Raw genomic sequence first — 26,662 nt, 5'->3', positions numbered from 1 at the left:
GGCTTAAATAATTACCTAGCCAAAGTGAAAAAAAAAAAAAAAAGAAACATGAAGCATTCCAGAAAGTGCTAAAACAATTGTCACCTCATTATTGTACCTGGGACCTCATTCAGTGTTCATATCTTTCAAGGAAAGAATAATTCCTGGGAGGAACAGCACAAAGAACAACAAATATCAAAGCACCTTTTCTTTCCTTCTCATAAATGTCTGCTTGAAAGATTTCCGTGAGGAGCAAGGCAGGTGGAATTAGGTAAACTATATTTCTGGTCACGTTAAGGACCAGAAACAGAAAAGCAAAACAGAGTGTGGGTAGGATAGCAGCAGGAAGAGTTTCCCTGGATCCCAGAGGCTGGCAGAACTTGGGCTCGATGGCCCACTCAGGTAAGGCACAGCACAGCCCCAGGTAAGGCAATGGAGAGGTCCAGAACGCAGGAAAAACAATGAGGTAAGAGCAGACAGAAATCACTTCCAACCAAGCACCATCCATAAAGAGGCAGAGAGCACTGCTGCTCCAGTTATGGGCTCAGACACAATCTGGAATGTCCTCACCAGTAAAGGGCAAGAAGATCCCCAAACCAACTACAATCTTGTTTGGATTTGGACTCCCAGTGGCATCTACAACATTATGAATTACAAACGTGTGGGTAGAGAAACAGATAGAATATAAAAAATACAATAAAATGTCCTACCCCGCGGAAGGATGAAAATCATTATAATTTTAAAATTATAAAACACATGTCCAAAACAAACAGTAGGAAAGACAGCCAATAACATCAATTGGACTTGTAATTCACTCCAAAGGAAATGAAAACAATAAAAGGATATGAAAAAGAATTTAAAATAAGGAGGTTAAGACTCCACCAAGAGACAGAGGAGGAAGTCATAATACTTTCGAAAAAGATATAAGCACTGAAATGAAAGTATATCATTTTTTAAAAAGAAATTTACACTAAATATACAGAATAAAATCTAGGCTGGATACAGAATGAGAGAAACAATAATTAGATGATACCTCTGAGGAACTTCTCAAGAGCCAAAAAAAAGGAAGAGTGATTTTTAAAAAAATGAATAAACATTAAAAGATATAAAGATAGATAAGATTCCCAACATGTATATAAAGAAAATGGAGAGAAAACAGCATTTGAACATGAGTTTTAAGAATGACATAAATTTTTATATTGAAAATATACTCCAGAAGCCAAGCAAGAAAAATAAAAATAAAGCCACTGCCAGACCCTCTCCTGGGAGCATGAAAAATAAAATGAGAAATAGAGAAATAAGAGAAGTCATGTTCTTGTCCAACTTGCCCTCCCATCCTCTTCTGAAACCCCTCTCTCTAGACTCCCCACTTCCTAGGAACTTGAGATGCACCATACAATCCTCAAAATCACTGAGTTGAGTCTCCAATGCTAAAAACATGCAGAATGAAGCCCTCAGTGCCCAAACTCCCTCAGACTGTCTGCTTTGTCCAAAGCTAGGTCCTTGGGCCAGAGATAGATACTACAGGGAAAAGGTACTTGCCGGACCAGAAGCTAACCCCAGTTAAGTTACTGGCACCATATATACAGTCCCCCAAGCAGCACCGAGGGTCACTCCTGAGCACAGAGCCAGAAATTGGCTCTTATATCTTTGGGTATTATTACCATACTATCTTGCTTTCTTATATCTGACAAATGAGTATAATAATTCTGTCTATCCCTCTTTCTTTGAGTTATTTTCCTCAGCATAATACCCTTCAGTGACAATATTGCAAAACAAAGTGCCTAAAGGAAAAAATGAAGAGAGAGAGAAGAAAATGTTTGCTATAAATGCAAGTAGGATAGAAGGAAGGAAACTGGGGACACTGGTGGTGGGAAATATCCATTGGTGAAGGGATGGGTGTTGACACATTGTGTGACTGAAACCCAATCATAAACAACTGTAAAAAACTTTAATTTAAAAAAATAAAAATTTAAACAAAAATAAATGGGCCAAAGAACTAACATATACAGCCCAAATAGTGAAAATAAAACAAGAAAGAAAAACCCTTCTCAGAGCAGCCCACTTTCAATGATCAGTTAACTAGAGCTTAGCTTGTCTTAGATGCCTATTCTTGAATCTGGCCAATCCTGAAAGTTTTTCACCATCTGAGTTCCCTGTGTGGTGGATGAGGCTTATATGAGAGACTTCACAGTCCAGCTCTTGGCCTTCATCCTATCCTCGTCCCTCCCCTTTAATTCTTTAGTTGGTGATTCCAAAATCATTTCACACAAATCTTTGTCTCATCTCCATCTCTGATGGTTAATCTTGTATAGCAATAACCAGGCATTCCTTGTCTCAATACCACTGGGAACATCACACATGCCATTATATCCATTGTCTGGCATCCCTCATCCTCTTAAATCACTTACATAACAATCTTTTTCTCCTTGAAATACTTTTGACCTTTGTCCATCCCCCCCACCGCAGAACCTAACACTGTCCTAGATTTTCTCTCACCTTCTTTCTCTTACCTCCCCCCCAACTCCCTAACCTCAAAAAACTTAAATATGCCAAGACTCAGACCTTAAATTCCTTTTCCTTTACAAAAATTTACTTTGCCATTTTAACCCCACCTTGTGGCTTTCAATACCAGCTCTGTGTTGATGATTTGTAAATATGTTTTTTTCAGTCAAGTCTGTCTCCTTGAATATTTTACATTTCATTTGGATTTCATCAAAAAGCCTTAAATTTTATAGAACAAACCTTAATACCAAATCTTCCACCAATAATTTCCCAGGTCTTATCCAACAAAGGGCAACTCTATTCCTCCATTTACTGAGACCAAAAAATCATACTTGATTTTTTACTTTCAGGCAGACCATATCATTCATCAGCAAATTCCATAGTAATACTTTCAAATATATTCAGAATGTGCTCACTTCACACAGCCTTTGCTATTAGCTCACTAATCCAAACCACTATTTTTCTAATATTTATTAAATGCTTATTAATGATTATTAGATTACTATTAATAATTCCTAGATTTGTAGAATAGTCTCTGCCTGATCTCCCTGATTCTAATTCCTGCCCCTTTCTTATTCAAGGGGCACTTATCCAGAAATATCAATAAGACAGATGAATAGAAACAAACTCAGATAGGATTAGGAAATAATAGTCATGGGTGTTATTTATTGTAGTAGCTAGTTTAATATTAGGTACTATACTTCCAAGACTGTAAGTTATGTGAGTGCAAGGATTTAGTTTTTTATACCCTAATGAGTAAATTAAAATGTATAGAATATTAGATGAGAATGGCAATTTTGACAAATATCTTTCAGAAACAATGAGTTTATAGAAACTCAATAATAAACAATTTTGCAGCCACAGTACTTAAATAAAGTAATTATAAAAAATTGTATCTAGAAAAAAGTTTATAGAAAACTATCTCCTAAAACAGATGAGGGAAAATAGCAATAAATAAATAATTCAAAATCTAAACTATCACATGCAAAGTTGGAACAATATTAAGTCCTTTAAGAATCTAAGTCTAAGAAATTTTAAATACATACACACACATACATCTCACCCTATCACTGTTAATACTATATACATATATATATACATAATAAGAAAATGTGCTAGTTAGAGATTGTACAGGGTAAAATGCTTATCTTACACATGGCTGACCACAGTTCAATCCCCAGAACTACATAATCTTCCCAAGTATCATCTGGTGTGACTCCCTAACCACAGAGGCAGAATAATGCCTGAGCAAGCTAGGTAAGGCTCAAGAATTAAAACTACAGAAAATAATAAAAAGGATAAAAAAGAAATAAAGCCCCCAAAGAACAAATGAGATGCAAGTAGAAATAGTAAATACAGAGATTTTTTATAATTATCTTTATTTAAACACCGTTATTACAAATATGATTATAGTTGTATGATTACAGTCATGTAAAGAACACCCCCCTTCACCAGTGCAAGAGTCCCACCACCAATTTCCCAGATCTGCCTCCTCCCCACCCCACCCCACACCTGTACTCGAGACAGGCTTTCTACTTCCCTCATTCATTCACATTGTTATGATAGTTTTCAGTGTAGTCATCTCTCCAACTGCTCTCATCACTCTATTCAGGGGCCCTCAAACTTTTTAAACAGGGGGCCAGTTCACTGTCCTTCAGACTGTTGGAGGGCCAGATTATAGTAAAAACAAAAATTATGAACAAATTTCTATGCACACTGCATATATCTTATTTAGAAGTGAAGAAACAAAATGGGAATAAATACAATATGTGGCCCGCGGGCCATAGTTTGAAGACCCCTGCCTATATGATGAGCTTCATGTCATGAGCTGCACCTACCAGCCCTCATCTCTCTTGTCTCTGAGATACTGTTAAAAATGTCTTTCATTCCTCAGGATAGCTGGCACTCTCCCACGACCACCCACACAGTTTTATCCGGTAAAGCGAATGATTAGAGGTCTTAGGGCCGAAATACAGAGATTTTATACAGAATGTAAATTTTATAAATCTTTTGTTGGATAAGTTTCTTCAATTTTCACCATACTTTATCAAAGTTATGTAAATAATATGATACATATGTATCTCTAATGTATTTAAAATATCAAAAAATGTCTTTATATTTGAATTTGGCCCCCCAAAGCCAGGAGCGATTTCTGAGCACATAGCCAGGAGTAACACCTGAGCGTCACCGGGTGTGGCCCAAAACCAAGAGTAAAAAAAAGTGAGGAGAGGTGAAAAGCAAAAATTTAAATATAACCAGAAATATATGAGAAGATATGGTAAAAGATACATAAATTATAAAGTACCATAAACAACAATAGATTATACTCACCTGTTGCTAGGTAAAATTCAACCAACAATGTAATAAAAGTAGAATTCAACTGAAACATTAGTTATAGATTATCAAACTACAAATAAAATGTAACTGAAGAGTTGACTATGAGATATTTAAAACAAAGAACTAAGTTGAGATCTTAATTAAAACTAAAACTTACGGGCCCGGAGAGATAGCACAGCGGCGTTTGCCTTGCAAGCAGCCCATCCAGGACCAAAGGTGGTTGGTTCGAATCCCGGTGTCCCATATGGTCCCCCGTGCCTGCCAGGAGCTATTTCTGAGCAGACAGCCAGGAGTAACCCCTGAGCACCGCCGGGTGTGGCCCAAAAACCAAAAAAAAAAAAAAAAAAAAACTAAAACTTACTAACTATATAAACTTACTATAAACTATATAAATATATATATTTATAAACACATATAAATTATATAAATGTACATAATAAATATATATTTATATTATTATGTATTATATAATATTTTGTATAATGTATAATAAATTTCATAGCATATTAATATATTATATATTATATTATTAATATATTTATATACAAATATATTATATATGTTTATAAATATATATATTTATATAGTTTATAGTAAGTTTATATAGTTGGTAAGTTTTAGTTTTAATTAAGATCTCAACTTAGTTCTTTGTTTTAAATATCTCATAGTCAACTCTTCAGTTACATTTTATTTGTAGTTTGATCATCTATAAACTAAATATAATAAAATATGAAATCAAAAAATATAGACATAAATTAAAAATTAAAATGAATAAAAGAATGTATGAAATTACAAGGGAAATGCTTCAACAAAATAGGAAAATAGAAAAATCATGAATATGTATATAACTAATAAAATACTCCAAAGTTTTAAATAGTGGAATTGCCAGGAAAAATGGACAAAGTGACCATTATAGAGGGATATTTAAAAAGCACAATCAAAACAAATCTCAAGCACATAAAGAGCAGTGAGGATCTAGAATTAACTTTAGATATGTGTTTTATTTAAATAAGAAATTCTAGGAACAAAAGAAAGGCTGAAGTGATAGAAGAGAAATTCAATTCCTTAGGTTCTATATGGACCAGTAGCAGCATAAAGCCACTGAATCCTCCCTAGAAAGAAATCCCAGAGAATAAAAGGGAAGACCCTCAAAGACAGGAGGAAATTCACAGGAGAGAAGGCACAGGAAGTGCAGCATAGAGCAACCATATGCTATCTAGAGCATTTTCCTAGGTGGAAAGCTAGCATGATGTAAAATAAAATCCATTTAGATTAAAATGACTTTATTAAGAACTATTTATACAAGACTAAAAGAATGGAGCAGAAGGCAGAGAGTGATTTTAATTGCTCCTTTATACATCTGAATATCTCATTAACAGAAATTAAGAGATTCATTTAGAATGTACAACCCATATTTCTCAGGAGAAGAATCCTAAATCCTCTACAACCAACGATCATATTCCTGATTTCATGTGCTAGGAAACCTAAGATGTGAAACAATGTGCTTTTGTTTCATTTTATTTTTAAAAATCAAAATTTAATCAATAATATAATTTAGTAACAAATTTGATGTACTAAATGTATTTTATTTACATATATGTGTATATTTATATTTAATGGACTTGAGGTATAAAAATCAGTGTTAGGGGGCCAGAGAGATAGATGAAGGTAAGGCATTTGCCTTGCATGTAGAAGGTCGGTGATTCGAATCCCGGCATTCCATATGGTCCCCTGAGCCTGCCAGGAGCGATTTCTGAGCATAGAGCCAGGAGTAACCCCTGAGCGCTGCCGGGTGTGGCCCAAACCCGCCCCCCAAAAAAATCAGTGTTAGATTTGACAGTCTCTTTTATGAAAGACACAAACATTTTTTTTTCCTTTGGATGTGTCTTTTCCAGGCATTTCTGTTTTCTCTTTTATGCTATACATAGCTCTGGATTTTAATAGAAATGCATCGAGATATTGGTTGCTTGCCTTTATAAATGGGTATTTGCAAACAGAGGATTTTGTTGTTTTTGTGAAAAAAAATTTTCTAGTAGTCTTAAAATTAGTAAGTATTATATTCACTACTACTCTGCAACTTCCTTGGTTCAATAACAATTTTTTCAAAGACATGGAAAAAAACTCTATTAAAATTTTTATGAAACCACAAAATTCCCCAAATAGTCAAAGCAATTTAAAAATAAAATAAGAGGGTATCACATTCCCCAACATTGAAACATACTGCAAAGCTATAATAATCAAAACTGCATCCTGGGCCTGGAGAGATAGCACAGCGGTGTTTGCCTTGCAAGCAGCCGATCCAGGACCAAAGGCAGTTGGTTTGAATCCCGGTATCCCATATGATCCCTCGTGCCTGCTAGGAGCTATTTCTGAGCAGAGAGCCAGGAGTAACCCCTGAGCACCGCCAGGTGTGGCCCCAAAACAAACAAACAAACAAACAAAATGAAACAAAAAAAACCCTGCATCCTACTGGAACAAACACCTGATAAACCAATGGTACAGAATTGAGAGTTCTGACTCAAGTCCCCAGATTTATAGCCAGCCAGTTAAACTATGACAAAAGATTTAAATATGTGAAATAGAGCAAAGAAAATCTCATCAACAAATGTTGTGGGGAAACTGAATAGTCATGTGTTAAAAAAATAAAATTAGAATCAGACTTCACACCCTTCACAAACATAAACTCAAAATGGATTAAAGATCTTAAATTTAGACTAGAATTCAAAAAATACATTGAAGACGACATCGGTAAAACTCTCCAGGTAATTGACCACAGAAGAATCTAACAAATAACCACAGTGGCAAAGAGTAAATGGAAGTAAATGAAAGTAAACAAAAGTAAATGGAATTACATTAAAAAATTAAAGCTCGTATACAGCAAAATATACTAAAGCTTTTATAAGAAGATACCCTATAGAGATACCCTATAGCTACCCTATGAGAGATATATCAGTATATATAAATATATATCAAATATATATCAAAACAGATCAAGTGTTGATTTTTGAGCACTCACTAAACTCACCAAAAATATATTCGAGTGACCCCATCCATAAATGGGGAGAGAAGATGAGAAGACACTTCCTCAAAGAAAACATACAGATGGCCAACAGGCATATGAAAAAAATGCTTATCATTATTCAAAATTAGGGAAATGCAGAGAAAAATAATTATGAGATAACATCTTTTGCCTGTGCAAATGGCACATTTGCCTGGAAATTGTCAGTGTTTTTAGGGTTCTGACGAGAAAAGAACACTGTTGGTGGGAATATCACCAGATTTAAACTCTCTGGAGAGTAATGTGGAGATTTCTCATAAAATAGGAATCAAACTACCATGTGAACCAAAAGTCCCGTTCTTCGGAATCTACCCCCAAGACACAAAAACATTAAGTCAAAAAAGATATATGCACACATTTGTTCATCACTATACTTAGTACAATAGTCCATGGAAACACTACAAATGCCCAACTACAGATGAATAAATCAAGAACCTGTGGTATGTATATGTGTGTGTGTGTACATATATACCATATAAGAAGAATACTATGCAGCTCTAAGAAAGAACAAAGTCAGTAAGAAGATAGAATTTAGGGGTATCATGTTTGTGGTGTCAGCAGAAGGAAAGGGATAAGTATAGTCTCTCATATATATGACTTAAAGATATATAGCAAGACAGCAACAAATTCGAAAGAAAAAATAATTGGAGAACTGTTCCACACAATTGAGTTGGTGGGGTGGGGATGATGAGAGTGAAGGGTTAGGAAGAGGAATACACTGGTAATTAATATGGAATTGGAGTTATATCCATGAGAAACTATTATTAATATTATAATCCAAAAATTAATTTAATTTAAATTGTTTAATCTTATGTTATTGTTATTAATGTAAAAACACTAATTCCAATGTACATAGCCAAGACTTCGAGAATATTATTTACGTCTGATTATCTTCACAATTCTAAGGATAAATACAAGTGTTCAAATTATTTGTAAAATTCTTTATTCATTATAACAATAAATTACAGTGCCCTTATTAGTAGCACAAAAATTGTACAAAAATATATCTCCCCAAACTAGATTTAGCTGCTGATCTTTGTCTCATCTATTTTCTGGGTCTCAATTTATTACATGTACACAATTATAGGGACAACCTTTTTAATTTCAAATTTATGACAATTTTGTTGTATGCTATATAAAGTAAAAAGTACCTAAGATATAAAGATGTCATTAGAAGAACAACTCCTAAAAGGAGTCAGAGAGTATAGGGGGTAAGGCATTTGCCTTGCAGATAGCCAACTCTGTTCCAATTCCCAGGACCACATCATCCCAGGAGAGATCCCTAAATACAGAGGCAGGAGTAAGCCAGAGCACAGCCAGATATATCCTAAAAGCAAAACAAAACCAAAAACAGAAAAGATTCAAAAGAATCAGCCGCTATAGCTCCCAGTAAGGAAAGGAATTGAGGAACTGATCATTTCCAAGGTTTCATTATCATTGGGACAAAAGAAAGGTAAGAACAATGATTAGGTATGAGATAACACTGTAAGAAGGTGGCATAAATGAGAACGAGAATTTGTAATATTTAAGAATTGATGATAAATGTTGTCAGTTACCCAAAATGGGCTTCTGAAATTAATTATAAAAAAATAAGGCATGATGGTTCAAAAAAAAAATTCAAGGGGCAAAAATAAAAAATGACTAAAAGGTAAGTTGATGGCTTTCAAATCTAGAGAAAAGAGTCCAAAAATTAATTACAAAATTAACCATCAGGGCAGTCAAACAAGTAATTAATACACTAAGAAAATATACATAAAATATTCAGAAAACTGCATGATGGGTTTATTAATAATTATTTTTTAAATCTATATAAACATTGTTGGACTCTGTTCAGATTATACACATACAAATAGAACTAAACCGCAGATTATTGGTACATGTAGGACAAAGGAATGCAGGATAATCTCCTGAGTTTTCAGTTCAGCCACAAGCTCTAGCCACTGCACCCTTCCATTTCCCCTAGTCAACTTGCCTTTGTGATATGCCCCCAATGAACTTCCTTTGCTTTCTTGGATGCCCCTTTCTGGGGTCATCTACACTCAATCCTGTCCTCTTATTTACCAGGATCAGTGCTAAGTCTTCATAGTCCCCATTTCTTTTTTCTCCCACCTCAGGAAAAAAATATGTATACATATATATAAATTTGTATATATATATATAATATTATTTATTACTGTATCTAACATCTGAAACATGTAAAGGGTTTTTCACTGATGAAGTGATTTGAGGAATATGAAGATTAAAAGTCATGAGCTGAACAAGACTAATTTGACTTACCTACTTCGATTTCAGTGACAAGTTGGATGGATTGATGGAAACACACACACAAACACACATACACACGTACAGGCACATACACTCACAATTTCAGGGCCCTGACAATGAAGTTCAGTGATAGCACACTTGCCAGGATCAAGAGTTAGATACTGACTGCATACCACATCTCGAAATGTGAAACCAGCAGCAGCACCACCACAGTGATCCCTGGCACCACCAGTGTGTGATATCTTGCTGGTATACCACAACCAGCTGCACAACCAAGAGTGTCATTCCTATTACACAACAAAAAAGGGAAGCAGGATGGCTGGGAAACCATGCTGGGATCAAGTTTGAGGAAAACATTATCTTTTTCCAAGTCTTCCACTCAAAATTCTTACCATGTAACTTCAGCATTATGCTTCATAATAAATTGTGCCACATATCAAGACTATGAAGTATTTTTATTCCTCTTCTGAGAGTTAGTTTTAGAGAACTAATTAAAAGAAACATTCTATTTGCTCAGTCCCTTCATTAAGAAGACACAGTTTTGAGGACAAAGGTGGTTGTATTTCTATCTCATGAAAGCATCTTTAATCTTGTCAGCTCTGCTCCTCTGCCCCTCTCTATAAAGTAACCAATCCCAGAAGCACTGTATTAATTGCCTTGTTACTTAATAAGTTTTACTTTCAGTTTTACTTGAGATTAGGGAAAAAATAAATTTCTAACTTAGACTAGTCCATAAAAACTCGACAGTGGTAATTCAAAGATAAGACTCTCTACAAGTTTCTGTAACCTCTAACAAAGAAATTCCCCAAGACTTCTTTAAATTTAAATAATCTTTCTTAATTATTCTTATTGGGAGTTTCCAAAGACATTAACTCTCTCCTATTTCAGTAGCAGATTGAGCAAAACTGTTCAATTTAAGTGTATTTTTTTGTGCACCACACATGCCCCCAAATCCAAGGTTCAGTAACAACACCATCTAAAGATTCATGTGACATTCAATTACAAAGTATATGCAGAGAGAGCCTTCTAGAAATTTAAGTGTACTATATAATAGGTCTTTATCTTTATAACATGATAGTTTTATAGTTTAAGGATAAACTCCAATTCTATCACTATTGTCTTCAAAAGTAGTCAAATGAAAATTAAGACATAGGAGGCAGATCAAAAAGAAAGAACAAAAGCATTTACAGTCATATACACTTTAGCCCATCTAGCTGAGTGCGTAGACAGAACACATGAAGAAGTATGTTTTTAAGATGCCACTAAAGGAGTGATGAGCATTAGAGAAGCCTAGATTTGAGAATCTCTTTTCCTACTGCATGAGAACCTCACAAAGGTTTGTGAGCTAAGAATTGTTGATTTGTGATGCTCCTGGGTTGTTATATTCACTGTGACATCTTTTAAAAATGTTATTGAAGATGCATAGTAAGGGTCAGTACTAGTAACCTCAACACTAGGAGCTAATCATCTCAATTTCTTATATTATGATACAGCCTAGGAGAGATCCAGTAACTAGTTCAAGAAGAAAATGCTATAGATGGCAAAGCCAGGATTCAACTAGGACCCTCTCTGGCTCAAACCATAAAGTCCTTAAAATATGTGAAATTTTGGTAATTAAAAGTTCTAAAGTTTATGGTCTTGATGTACAAAAGTGCCCAGAAATTTCTATCACTCTTTCTCTATCACCTCTAGTCTGGTTTGAAATCTACTGATAGGTAATCAAATTTTTATTCCAAGGCCAAGAGGTTATTCAGCATATTCTATTCTAATTCTGTCTCTATATTCTACAGATGAATAAGATTATCCAATATTTGTTCTCCCTCTGAATTAGTTTGCTTAACCTGATATGTGCCCCTCCCCCACCCAGTTCAATCTATGTTGCACTAAACAATGTTTTCATCCTTTTCCTAGTACAAGTACAGCTGCCTAGTACTCCGTTGTGGATGTGCAATACAACTTTTATATCCACTCATTTGTTCTTGAACATTTGCATATCCTGGCTATCATACTAAACATACTGCTATGAACACATATGTTCATATACCTTTTTTAATTAATGTTTTGTGTCAGAAAATAGATGCCAAAAAGTGGAAATGCCCAGTCATATGGAAGTTCCACTTACTTTTCTGAGAAATTTACTTACTTTTTTCCATTGAGGAAGAACAAGACAATATTACCACTAATGGGTGGTAATGAAGATTTCTTTTTTGCCACATCCCTGCCAAACTGAATTTTTTTTCTCATCTTTTTTTGATCTATTATTCTTACTGGTCTGAAATTTATTCTCATTATTCTTTTTGCTGTTTTGGTTTGCATTTACCTGACTAACAAATGACAAAGAGCACTTTTACATATATTACCCAGATATACTCTGGGAAGTTGTCTGTCTGTTCATTGCTCTTTCCATTTATTAATACGGTTGTTGCAAATACTTTCTTTAGGCTCTTAACAAATACAGTGTGTGTGGCTTTATATCATGAAATATATGAGACCAATTCCCACAGAATGATGCAAAATGGGAAGAATCAGGAACATTTGTTTTTAATCTGGATTGATCTATGAAATGAGAAAAAAGAAGGAAGAGCAGAAAATAACTAATATTGTGGCAGAGCTGAGTAATGTGGTCTGATGATCTAGAAAATAATGCCCAAGTACCTGGCTTTGGAAATATTTTTATTATACACTTTTATTTAATTAAAGAATTGTGATTTACAAAGTTATTGATAGTTAAATTTTAGGCACATAACATTTTAACACCAATCCCACCATACTAAATGAGAAAGCAACCATATTCTTCAGTGCAGAACAGGCACCACCAACATCACAGAAAAATAATACTAGATAAAATAATACTAGATAATCACCAGATTAAAAAAACTTTACATACTAGGAGTGATTTATTAATAAAAATGACAAGGCTTGGCTGGAAAGATAGCACAGCAGTTAGGGCATTTGCCTTGCACATGGCCAACTGAGGTTCAATCTCTAGCAACCCTTATGGTCCCCTGAGACTGCTAGGAGTGATTTCTGAGAGTAGAACCAGGCATAACCCATAACCCCCAAGTGCCACTGCCTGTGACCCAAAAGCCAAACAAGGAAAAAAAAAAAAAGACAAGGCTAACCCATACATTTCTTTTTTTTCTTTATTTGAACATCTTGATTAGATAAAATGATTGTGATTAGGTTTCAGTCATGTAAAGAACACCCCTTCACCAGTGCAACATTCCCACCACCAATGTCCCAAATCTCCCTCCATCCCACCCCACCCCCACCTGCACTCCAGACAGGCTTTCCAGTTCCCTCATTCATTCACTTGATTATGGTAGTTCTCTGTGTAGTTATTTCTATAGCTGTACTCACCACTTTTTGTGGTGAGCTTCATGGAGTGAGCTGGTGTTCCAGCCCTCCTCTCATTGTCTCTGAGAATTGTTACAAAAATGACTTATTTTTCTTAAAACCCATAGATGAGTGAGACTATTCTGCGTCTCTCTCTCTCCCTCTGACTTATTTCACTCAGCATGATAGATTCCATGTGCATCCATGTATAGGAAAATTTCATGACTTCATCTCTCCTGATGGCTGCATAATATTCCGTTGTGTATATGTACCACAGTTTCTTTAGCAATTCGTCTGTTGAAGGGCATCTTGGTTGTTTCCAGAGCCTGGCTATTGTGAATAGTGCTGCAATAAATATAGATGTGAGGAAGGGGTTTTTGTATTGTATTCTTGTGTTCTTAGGGTATATCCCTAGGAGTGGAATAGCTGGGTCAAATGCGAGTTCAATTTCCAGATTTTGGAGGAATTTCCATATAGCTTTCCATAGAGGCTGTACTAGACGGCATTCCCACCAGCAGTACATTTCTAGTTAGTTGTTTTATGGGTGTTTTGTCCAAAATTGTATTTTTTGATTTTTACTACTGCCACCTCCAATTAAATTCAATAAATATATTTCTTTAATTTGTTTCAAGTAAATAATACAAAATGAGAAAGAGTAGCTGGTTCTTCTTCCAACCTAGAAAATACCAGAGGATTATAACTGGCAGCCACCAAAAGAAAGAAATATTTTCTGACAACAAATCATTTTAAACATGAAAATATCCCCCCAAAAATCATCTTTGATGAAGAAATCAAATTTAAAGTAAATTCAAATGAAAAAGAGTTCTGTGATAATCATTATTTTAATTACTTAAAATCAGACTATTTTGCAAACATTACTCTGTAAATGGCAAAATTACTGTTATTATTATATTACTTGAGAAAGATAGTTAATGAATACAGAAAATTCAGTAGGTCCCGCAGATAAAAGATTTGATTCTCAGTTGAATTTTAAGAAACTTACTATAAATAAATTTCATTTTTGTCACTATCGCCACTTTTTCCAAATTTCAAAGGAATTAATGTTGAGGCTAATAGGAGTGAGCAATCATCGACTTATTTTACCTCAAGTTAGTTGAAATATTTTATGTAATAATATTAACAGCTAAAGAAATATCAGGTTTCAAAGTAACATTGAAAAATATAATTTATACATATAAATTTTAAAAGATTTGTAGTTCTGAGCAGTTTTCTTCTCTTTTTTGAACATGCATGCTGGCAGCTGTTCTACATACCAGTCCATGTGTGATAATCAGAACCATATAGAAAGCTAGTGTTTCTGGAGGCCACCAAGGGCTATCCCCATGAGAGCTTGGAGACCCATATTGTGCCAAAGTACGTGCTCCTTTGAATTTACTGAAGCTGGGGCTTTGAGTGTGATGAGCATACACTCCACCTCTTTGGGTTATCTCTTTAGTTCTAAGATGAAAACTTCATTTCACACACAGAAATGGGCAGAGGTAGGTAGATTAAGCCATTAGTGATCAAGCTTCAGCAAATGTAACTTCACAATCTCAGTGAGGATTTCTACAGTTTGGAGTCTAAATTCATTTTAGCACCAAAGGTTAAGTGACATGGTTCATTTCTCAGTCTCCATGATAACAAACCAGAGTTCAAAATTGGAAAAGTTCCTCCCCTGGAGACCCATGTTAGGACCCTACAAATGTGATGTATTTATAGAGGTTTTTAGAGTTGGCCATCAATGGACTAGGGGATTAATTAAACCTTCCTTTGAGGCTGTAGAAAGCCCTGAAGACTGACCCAACCACATGTCAGGCAACCATCATAAGGCAAAGAGATAGCACCAAACTTGACCTCACCAAAATCTTCTGTTCTTCATGTGCACTTCCACACACCTAGAATGATCTCCAGCAGTCAAACATTTAGGTATTTCCTTGTCCATCCAGATACTAGGACCTACTGTGTGCTCTTCAAAAATAGGCTCTGATTCCTAAGTGACATGATATAAATATCCCACCTGTTATAAATGTATCTAGGTTAGAACTTGAGGGTGGTGGCAATTGCTAATCAAACTATTGCCCTTATGGGACTGGAATGGAGGTGCCAGAGCAGTGGCGCAAGCAGTAAGGCATCTGCCTTGCACGTGCTAGCCTAGGATAAACCATGGTTTGATACCCCCGCAACCCATATGGTCCCCCAAGCCAGGAGCAATTTCTGAGTGCATAACCAGGAGTAACTCCTCAGCATCACCAGGTGTGGCCGAAAAACGAAAAACAAAACAACAACGAAAAAAAATTTTTTTTAATCTCTCTCAAAAAAAAATATCTCTCCATTGCTTCTGAAGCTGGGAGCTGAACCATAAACCAGGGGAAATAGAACCAGGCCCCAACCTCCACCACACCTTCTGGCAGGTAGAGGGAAGGGGAAACCTTATTGCTGTTGGGAAAGGAGAAGGGGACTTATGCCTTCTGGCAGGTAGCAAGAGAGGAGACTTGTGGGTGGGGCCAAACCTCAGTGACAGCAGTCATCATACCCACCTAGAGCCACATTCCAGAGAAGGGACTCAGCCCCATGCCACCTGTGACAAAGGAGGGCTGAAATCTGAAGGCATTATACTCCAAGCCAAACCACCAAATGCGTAAACTAAGGAAGACAATAACAACTGGGGATATGGAGAGAATTCCTAGCAAGTTTCCAAGTCTACCAAAGCGCATGGGCCCAATAGATGAGTACATAAAAGCAACAATGCAGGCCATGGCAAAAGAAATCAGGAATCACTACCCAGCAAGTTCAAGAAATCCATAGATGAACAAATCAATCAACTTAAAGAACTTTTACAGAAGATGAGAAAATTTATACAAATGGAATTAAAGGAAATTTAAAAAAACGTCTTAGCAAGCCATAATAGCAGATTACACAATAGGAGAATTGCATAGAAGAACTTGAAGAAAAACTGCAAACCAAAAATGACAAAGAAACCAACAAGGAAATAAAAGGTAAAGCATTGGAAGAAAAAGTTAGGTATTTAATGAACAACAACAAAAGATATAATCTATGGATTGTAGGTATACCAGAAGGGGAGGAAATAGGGAAAAGGGAAGAACAAAGGATCAGGGAAATAATAGCAGAAAACTCTCCCACTCTCTTGAAAGAAACTCTAGTGCAAATCCCGGAGGTGAAGAGTCCCTAATAAAATAGACCTCAATAAACCAACACCAAGACATATAGTAATACAAATGGCAGAGAGACACAGAGAGAGAGAGAGAGAGAGAGAGAGAGAGAGAGAGAGAGATGAACTCCTTAAAGCAATAAGGGAGGAAAAAAAAAACCTCAAGTACAATAGAAAGAAAATAAGAATCAAACCAGACTCCCATTTGAAATAATTCAAGCAAGAAGACAGTAAAATGACATATTTAAACGACTGAATGAAAGAAACTTCCAACCTGGAGTCCACTATCCTGCAAGACTTTTATTCATATGGGAGGTAGGACTAAAAACATTCTCAGATAAAAAAGAACTTGCATTATTTGCGCAAACAAATCCTATTCTAAATGACATACTCAGAGATGAATTACACAATCCAAACCCCTGATTGTAACAACAAACACCCTACACAATACAACTGCACAACAGCCCTCTCTGTCAATAATCTTCTTAAATGTCAATGAACTAAACTCTCCCATTAAAAGACACATAGTAGAGAGTTGAATTAGAAAACAAAAACCATATTTCTGCTGCCTGTAAGAAACACACCTACAAGTACAGGATAGACACAGGCTCAGAATAAAAGGATGGAAATTAATTATTCAAGCCAATGAAAAAAAAAGCTGGGACAGCCATTCTTATATCATACCAAATTGCATTCAACATCAAGAAAGTGATCAGAGATAAAAAGGGACACAACTTACTGATGAAGGAAACACTAGACTAAGAAGTACAAACTCTGGTCTATATTTGTGCACAAAATGCAGAACTAGAAAAATATGTAAAGCATTTGTTCCTAAACCTAGAGAAACATATGGAAGGAAATGTGATGGTAATAGGAGATCTCAATACTTCCCAATCACCATTGCGCAGATACATCAGACAGAAAACTAGCAAAGAAATAAGAGCCCTAAATGAGAAATTAGAAGAACTATGGCTGATAGATTTATACAGGGCCCTCCACACCCTGAAAGCAGAATAAATATTCTTTTCAAGTGCACATGGAAACTTCTCCAGAATAGACCATACCTTAGCATATAAATTTAACTTGCATAAAGTCACAAATATAAGGATTATTAGAAGCACCCTATCAGACCACTATGCAATAGATATCAAGACTGACTGTAAAAAGAAGCTATGGAGAAAATCCATCACATGGAGATTAAAAACATGCTGCTCAACAACAGCTGGGTCAAAGAGGAACTCAAGGAAAAACTTAAAAGATTTCTTGAGACAAATGATAATAAAGAGACAAATTGTCAAAATCTGTGGGACACAGTAAAAGCAGTAATTAGGGGAAATTCATAGTAATACAGGCCTATGTCAGGAAAGAGGAAAACAACAAAATCAACAATTTAAAGGGGCACCATAAGGAGCTGGAAAAACAGCAGCAAAGAAACCCAAACACAACCAGAAGACAAGAAATAATAAAAACCAGAGCAGAAATAAACAACATAGAAACTAAGAAAACAATATAAAATATCAATGAGACCAGGAGTTAGTTTTTCAAAAGAAAAACAAAATAGACAAACCACTGGCAAGACTCACCAAAAAAAGAGGGAAAACACCTAAATAAATAGGATGACAAATAAAAGGGGAGAGATTACAACAGAAGAAAGCCAACATATCATGAAGACTTATAATTAACAACTATACTCAGTCAGGTTAGAGAACCCAGAAGAAACCAACAGATTTTTGGATATAATATCATCTTCCAAGACTGAATAAGGATGTAGAAAGCCTAAACAGGCCAATTACATCTGAAGAAATTGAATCAGTAATTAAGAAACTCCCCAAGAATAAAAGTCCAGGTCCAGATGGTTTTACAGGTGAATTCTACCAAACATTCTGAGAAGAATTAATACCACTGATCCAAAGGTTCTTCCAAAACATTGAAGAGACAGGAATCCTTCCTAATTCCTTTTATGAGCTAATATCATACTCATTTCCAAAGATGGCAAAGAAACTGCCAAGAAAGAAAACTACAGATCAATCACACTAATGAACATAGATGCAAAAATCCATAATAAAATCTTAACAAACCGAATCCAGCACTACATCAAAAAGATGACAAAGTAGGTTTCATCCCAGGGATGCAAGGACGGTTCAACATAAGCAAGTCAATCAACATCAAGCTCCACATCAACAACAAGAAAGACAAAAATCACGTGATTATAATAATCAATGCAGAGAAGGCCTTTGACAAAATCCGACACCCATTCATGATAAAAAAAAAAACCATTCAGCAAAATAGGACTGGAAGGAACCTTCCTCTAGATAATTACAGCTATCTATGAAAAGCCCACAGCCAACATTATCCTTAATGGTAAAAAACTGAAAGCATTTCCACTAAGATCAGAAACTAGGTAAGGCTGTCTACTCTATCCACTCTTATTCAATATAGTGTTAGAACTCCTAGCAATAGAAATCAGAAAAGAGAAGTTAATCAAAGGAATCTAAATAGGGAACAAGAAACTCAAACTATCTCTTTTTGCAATTGATATGATGATATACATCAAAAACCCTAAAGAGTCCACAGTAAAACTCCTAGAAACAATTAACTAATACAGCAAAGTGGCCCGCTACAAAGTCAATACAAAAAAAAAAAAGTAGCATTCCTCTATACATATAATGAAGTAGAGGAGAAAGAGATTAAGGAGAGAATTCCATTTAAAATAGTTTCCAAAAATATCAGGTACCAACCTTACAAGAGAAGTGAAGAACCTATACCATGAAAACTTCAAAACCCTTCAGAAAGAAATTGAAGAGAACCTAAGGAAATGGAAGAACATGCAATGCTCATGGATTGGTAAAATCAACATAGTCAAAATGACCATCTTACCTAAACTTCTATATATATTCAATGCAATCCCTATCCTAATTCATACATCATTTTTAAGGACTTAGAACAATCAATTATAAAATTCATCTGGAACCATGGAAGACCCAGCTTAGCCAAATACATACTGATAAACCAGATGATGGGTGGCATCTCTTTACCTATCCTAAAGCATTACTATAAAGCCATAGTGATCAAAACAGCATGGTACTGAAACAAAGACAGAGTCTCAGACCAGTGGGTTAGAACAGAATATATAGAGATAAACCCCCTAATATACAGTCAACTAATATTTGACAAAAGAGCCAAGAATTTGAAATGGATGGAATAAAGACAGTCTCTTTAACAAATGGTGTTGGAACAACTGGATAACCACTTGTAAGAAATTAAAAATTGGGGGCCGGGCGGTGGCGCTAAAGGTAAGGTGCCTGCCTTGCCAGCGCTGCCTTGGACGGACCGCGGTTCGATCCCCCGGTGTCCCATATGGTCCCCCAAGCCAGGAGCAACTTCTGAGCGCATAGCCAGGAGTAACCCCTGAGCGTTACCGGGTGTGGCCCAAAAACCAAAAAAAAAAAAAAAAAAAAAAGAAATTAAAAATTGATCCATACCTCACACCTTACACAAAAGTCAACTCAAATGGATTAAAGACCTTGAAATCAGACCCGAATCCATAAAGTTTATTGAAGAAAAAATGGCAGAACACTCCAAGAACTACATATCAAAAAAGTCTTTGAGGGTAGAATGCCAATGGCAAGAACTTTAGCATCAAACTTAAATAAATGAGACTACATCAAACTAAAAAGTTTCTGCATGGCGAAAGAAACCCTACTAAATACTAGGAGACAGTTAACAGATTGGGAAAAAAAATTTGCACTCAACATGTCAGATAAAGGGCTGATATCTAGGATGTACAAAGCACTCAAAAAGGTGATCACCAAAAAAACCTAATAAAGTCATTTTTTATTTTTTTGTATTGTTGTTATGTTTTTCTTCCTTTTTCCCTTTCTTCTCTCAAACTGATATTCATAGGCTCTAGAAGGACTCCACCCACTTTTGCTTGCTTAATTTTCGCCCCATTTTATTTGTTTCTTTCCTTCAAACAGAACCACATAATTTGAATCATCTCACAAACTGAGGGGGAAGTAATGGAAGGTACCAAGACCAAACAGTTGTATGATCATTAAGTAGAAATAAAAAAATGATCAGACTTAAACACCAAATCCAAAGCCAACAACAATAGAATCATTACCCAATCTACAACAAGCTAGACACAGAGGGGACCACTAATACTAGCAGCCCGGGGGGTCAAGGTAGGGAATATGGGACGCATGCTGGGAACAGGGTTGGAGGGAGGACAACATTGATGGTGGGAATGCCCCTCATTCAATGTCACTGTGTACCTAAAATATTACTGTGAAACATATGTAGTCCACTCTGGTCAAAATAAAAATTATTATTATAAAATAAAATCTCTCGTGCTTTCTCCCTCTGGATGACCCTCAACCTAAACTCAGAAAAATAAAGATTTAATTTTATTTTGCTTTCCCTTCACTCTATCCTGCAACATAATTTTACTCTAGTTCATACTAGATCAGCCATTTATGAATTATTTGATCTGCTAGCCTTACTTTGAATGGGTAGAGGCACAGTAAATTGCACCAATGATAACCAACAGTCAATAGGGAAAGGGTGAAGTAAGTAGTGATACTATATCAAATATCTTTACATCTCTTTCAAATGTTTTGGTCAAGTACATTCTAAGATTAAAATAAAATCCTCTTTAGAATCTGTTTTCTAACAATTTACATAGCCCTGGGGAACTTAACTATCTGTAGCCAAGAACTCCAACAAGTCAAATCTGGCCTGTGACATTTCTGTCTATGGAGGGATTAGCTCCTATGTTCCCCACTTCTAATCAGGGTAAGATTACTTCACAACAGAAGCACTTAAGTAGAAACCAAATATCATTAAGGAAAACATTCATGAAATTTGGCAACAGGGTTATATGCTTACTGAAAGCTTAAGATATGTGAATCCTCTATGGTATTACTTGGCACTAAATAATATGAAGAAAACAGCTGACAAACTTGAACCTTTGAACACTTTATGTAAGTTGTTCAGCACACAGTTAAATCTTTGCAAATTCTGAGGCTAAATTTAGAAAATATTTATAATTTATACTGCTTAGAGTATTACATAAATGTAATTAAACACTTTAGAATATTACTGCAACAAATGATAGAGTGAACTATTCAAAGGATTTTATATAACGGAGTCACGTTGTACTCAATTAACAACTCATAAGTAGAAGAAAGTCATTATCAAAAGTATCCATGCCACATTTGGACTGAACTAAGCCATAGTCTTTTAATCAGTAAATATCCATGACTGTCAAACTTTCAAATTATTGGTCATCCTCTCATTCGGAACAGCTCTTTTAGGAAAATTCACTCAGGCTCATAAGTTCATGTACCTTGTATCTGCTTAGATTTAGAACCCAATATTTTCAACTACCAGCCTTACATATTCACCAAAGTTGGCCATCAAAAATGATGCATTTTATGTTGAAATTTTTATGACAAAATTATATACAAAATATGTCCCTTTTTTCTTCTCAAATAAAATTACCAATCATTCAGACCTATCATTTTAATGGGACACACTTTAAGGAAGAAAAACACCAACACAGTGAAAGAGCCACTATATCAAATCTAGAACTCTGCACCCCCCACTACCAAAATCTTTCTATAGCTGAAAGATTAAATATGAAGTAATGGGCAAAGATATATTACACTATAATAACCAGGAAGAGCTGGAGTGGGTATATGAATTTAGGATAGATTTCAAAACAAATATTTCCAAGTGATGAAGAATCACTTCATAAGCAAAAGTGGTCAGCTAATCAGGGGGGCATAACAATCCTAAAGGATTATGTACCTAACGACAGAATATCAATTGACACAAAACAAAAGAACTGATAGAACTGCATAGAGAAACACATTCACAATTACAGTTAAAAATGATTTCAAAAGTGACCAAACAGATAAAAGAAGCTACACAGGACTTGAAATGCACTATCAAGCAACTTAATCTAATTAATTTATAGAGTAAAGGGGAATAGAAAATTAAATTTATGAAAGAAAGAACAGAAACCAATGAAAGAGAATTTAAAAATCATAGGAATAAATCAATATAAAGCTGGTTCTTGGAAAAAATAAGAAAGAGTAAAGTTTTCATAAAGATGAGGATAAAATAAAGAATACAGTATTAGTAAGAAAAGAATTTACATCAATACATAAAATCAAAATAACTTTATGTCCATAAATTCAACAAAGGTATCTTTGAAAGAATGAACTACTAGAGCCAACTGAAGAATTAAACTATCTGAGTAACTCTTTTGAAATTTGAATGTGTTGTTAAAACTTCTCAACAAGAAAACTCCCAAACCAAATTATGTCACCAGCATTATACCAAATTTTTAAGGAAGAATCATAAACTCCATACAATCTCTTCCAGAAAACTAGCAGGACCATTTCTTTTATAAACCAAGCAGTGAGACAAAACCAGTCACATTGCCAGGAAAAAAAAAATCCTTCCTACACAGATGCGAAAATCCTCCACAAAAATATTAGGAAAGTGTATAAAATGGATAAAGCAAGATAACAGTAAGTTTATCTCTGTATAACAAAATGGATTTAGCAATCAAATATCAATTTACAGAAATCACCAGATTACAAACAAAAAAAGAAAAACCATGTGATATTTTCAATGGACTCAGACAGAAAAAGAGTTTGCCAAAATCCAACAACTATTCTTAGGTGCTTTTTAAATACTCTTAGCAAGAGAAAAAAAGTCCCTTGACCTGATAAAATCAGTGAGAAAAAAACCTAAAACTAACATTGTACAGAATGCAGATGACTGACCAAGTTCCAAAATCTGGAATAAAGCAAAAAAAAAAAAAATGCTTACTTTTCCCTTTTCCAGAGCACTGCACTGAAAGTTCTAGTAAGTGCCACAAGTCAAAAAGAAAAAATTGAAATCAAAGTTCTCCAAATAAGATAAGAAAAAATTGCCAATGCTCTCTCCCCTGCAACTCTAAGGCTATGATTTATAGTCTCTATGTTCTTTTTCCTTGTGTGCATATTTTAAATAATTAAATAATTCTACAAATAAATTAAAATTAGAACCAAACATTTATTAGTAATAAGGTATTTCTTATTAAAAATAAACAAAAATTTTTAGAGAGTTCAAAGGAACACTGTTGACACATAGACTATCACTGTGTGCTAAGAAACCCCATAGCAGCCCCTTTGAAATCTTCTGTTTTTAAAACTATGATACTAATTTTTGTCTTAAAATTATTATTTAAATAGTTGCCCCTGTCAAACACAATGCCTTTTCAAGGTATGCACATAAAATTAAAGCAAAAGAATAAAGGATAAAGACAAAGACAACCTTAAAATAGTTGTGTCATACTAACTTGCACTGTCTCTGAAAATTTCCTCTTATTGGAAGCTAATTAATGTATTCACTTATATTATGAAAATTACCTTTTCAAAAGAGTCTATTGTAGAATGGAAATACATATTTTAATTTTATTGGGAGAGAAGACTTAGAGACTAATAAAGTTATTTCATCTTTATTTACTTGTTAGTTGGTTACTTGATTTAGGCTTTTTCTCTATAGTAATACTTATAGAGAGAAATAATAAAAGAGATTATATTCAGATCTATTTATAGTAGGCCCTAATGCAAGAATGTATGATATCTTATATTCACTTATCCTTTAGAGAAGGTAAAGGAGACAATCTCAACATGTTCAGCCACCCCTACCTAGACAAGTTTTCTGGCATTTTAATATTAAATTAATCTTGATTTTTTTGGGCCCATTTCAAGAATGCTAAAATAACTAACACTTTGGAACTGGGAAGTGGAGAAACTAGTCTGGGTAAATAAATAAAACAGATAACAGGAAGTATCCTTGACAATAGCATGGTTTTGGACCAGAAAGTCAGGACAGAGGACAGAATGTTTGCCTTGCACATAGTTAGCTTGGTTTTGATTCCAGCAGCACATATGTTCCCCCCCCAAGCCCTATTAGTAATGGTCCCTCAGTATAGAGTCAAGTATTAAGCTGTGAGCACAATCAGGCATGGTCTTAAAACCAAAAATTCCAATAATCTGGCTAGGGTCAGAGAGAAAACTCAGTAGGCCAGAGGTTTGCATGCAGGAGGCTCTGTTCTCAGCATCACCAGAAATAACCCCAGAGCACTAAGTCAGTAGTAAGTTACGAGCACCACTACTTGTGGCCCCTAACAAAAGATGATAACAATATCCTGGTGATATTGGTTGGTGACATCATTATTTGGAGGAGGGTTGCTGCCATTCTCTTTTAGGTGCTACTGTAATAAAGAAAGTGGGGGGTGGAGCACACCAGGAAATCTGATTAATCCAATTGATTATTTTAAATCTCACCTGGATAGAGGAAATCACTCAGGCAAAAGGAACAGCTCGGGGAAGAGACAACTAAGACATAGAGAGGATACAGAACAGGTAACTAGGTAACTTGCTCCTTAGCCCCAAAACTCTGCCAGGGATGGTTCTTGAACATAAGAACTTTTAACTGGAAAACAACAGAAAATCCATGGAGACAAGTAGCTTCATACACAAGCAACATGACAGGGACCACAGAGCGCCACCTGCCAGTGGACATCCTGGATAGAATGTGAGAAAGCCCATGTGGGCAAGACAAAAGGATCTATTATGGGCAGGAGAGAGACCCCTGGGTTTCACACTGGGACATGTAAGGACAGGGGGCACCTAAACTACCTACCTGTACAAGAAAGAAAATCTAATACCAAAGTATCACCTGACTGTGCACTAACTTTACACACGGTTTCACCCATTCAGGAGCTTGTCAAAATCCACAGTATCATTATAAGTCTCAATAATATCTCCAACTGCAACAGTTCCTGAAGCTGGGGCAATAGATGGACTTCCTGAAACAGGACATTGAGTCTTGGACTGAAGATCTAAAGAAGAAATAATTTTATGGAAAGTACTTAACGGGAAAGCAACTTAAAATTTTTTAACTTGCAAGGATGCTCTAGAAAGAAGACTAAGAGGTGCGAATGCAGATTCTCTGGAAGCAAAAATGTTTAAGTAGACATGAGTTTTGCATCATTTAATGAAGAAACAGCAAATGGTCAGAGGTAAGCAATGATGTATGTGATGGCCCAGCAGGCAATGAGTCCCTCTGTGGTTGATAACCAGTAAAAACAAGAACATCGCTGGGAAAAAGAACTCCTGTGACAATCACTTTGAAATGTGCTGTAGTTGATAAAGATATTTTCCCCACCTTGTCTTAGAGAATCTCGGCATCATACGCACATTTAGCCTAACTGCTCTCTGACGAGTCCTCCAAATCTGGCATGATAGGATGTTAATGTCTCTACGATTGGAACCACTTTGCTCACATTTCGTTTTGCATTATGCTATAAGCTCAGACTGATGTTTCATCATTTAGCAGTCAGTTAGTGATTATTCCCTGGCTCTTCGTGTTCATTAGCAATTCCACAGAGGAGGGGAGGGCTGAGAGTTCATTTAAATGAACTGACTCTTGTTCATGTTGAAAGTTAAATGGAAAGACTTGAAGGCATTTATTCCCTTAATCACTTTATTCCTGTGATCTATTCCCTCTGCATTTGGTGTTTTGTGTCTAACTAAACTTACAATTTAAGAGTTTAGAATACAACTGACAGTTAAGCATCCCTAAAATGTCAAATGTGGAACAATAACAGCATAGTTTTAAACTCATCTAGGCTAAGGTGTTTTTTTTTTTCTTTTGTTTGTTTATTTTGGGCCACACACCCAGAGATGCTCAGATGATACTCCTGGCTATGCATTCAAGAATTGATTCTAGTGGTGGTGCTCAGGGCACCATATGCAATGCCACAGATCAAGCTCAGCTTGGTCACATGTAAGTCATGTGCCTTTAAAACTCTCTCGCCCAGTTTTGATTTTAACACAGTTAAATAAGCACTTCACTAAAGGCTCATCCTTTGTCCTGCCTACCATTTCCTAGATAAATGCCATTCACTCCAAGAGAAAAAGACAATAAACTTCTAGGTTTCTTTAGAA

General features: G+C 35.4%; 1 protein-coding gene across 1 annotated transcript in view; it reads right to left on the bottom strand.

Annotated features, from left to right (window-relative positions):
* Window positions 1–26,662, bottom strand: part of IQCM (IQ motif containing M) — a 410,973-nt gene that overhangs the window by 374,156 nt on the left and 10,155 nt on the right. Inside the window, exons 3-4 of the mRNA XM_049770870.1 lie at window positions 25,425–25,554; window positions 10,227–10,408 (exon numbers count right to left, since the gene is read on the bottom strand). Coding sequence (XP_049626827.1) covers window positions 10,227–10,408; window positions 25,425–25,554 — 312 coding nt within the window. The remainder of the gene's footprint in view (window positions 1–10,226; window positions 10,409–25,424; window positions 25,555–26,662) is intronic.

This window comes from Suncus etruscus, chromosome 3 (assembly GCF_024139225.1).
Source record: "Suncus etruscus isolate mSunEtr1 chromosome 3, mSunEtr1.pri.cur, whole genome shotgun sequence".
Lineage (NCBI taxonomy): Eukaryota > Metazoa > Chordata > Mammalia > Eulipotyphla > Soricidae > Suncus > Suncus etruscus.
This window is presented reverse-complemented; position numbering and strand designations above follow the sequence as displayed.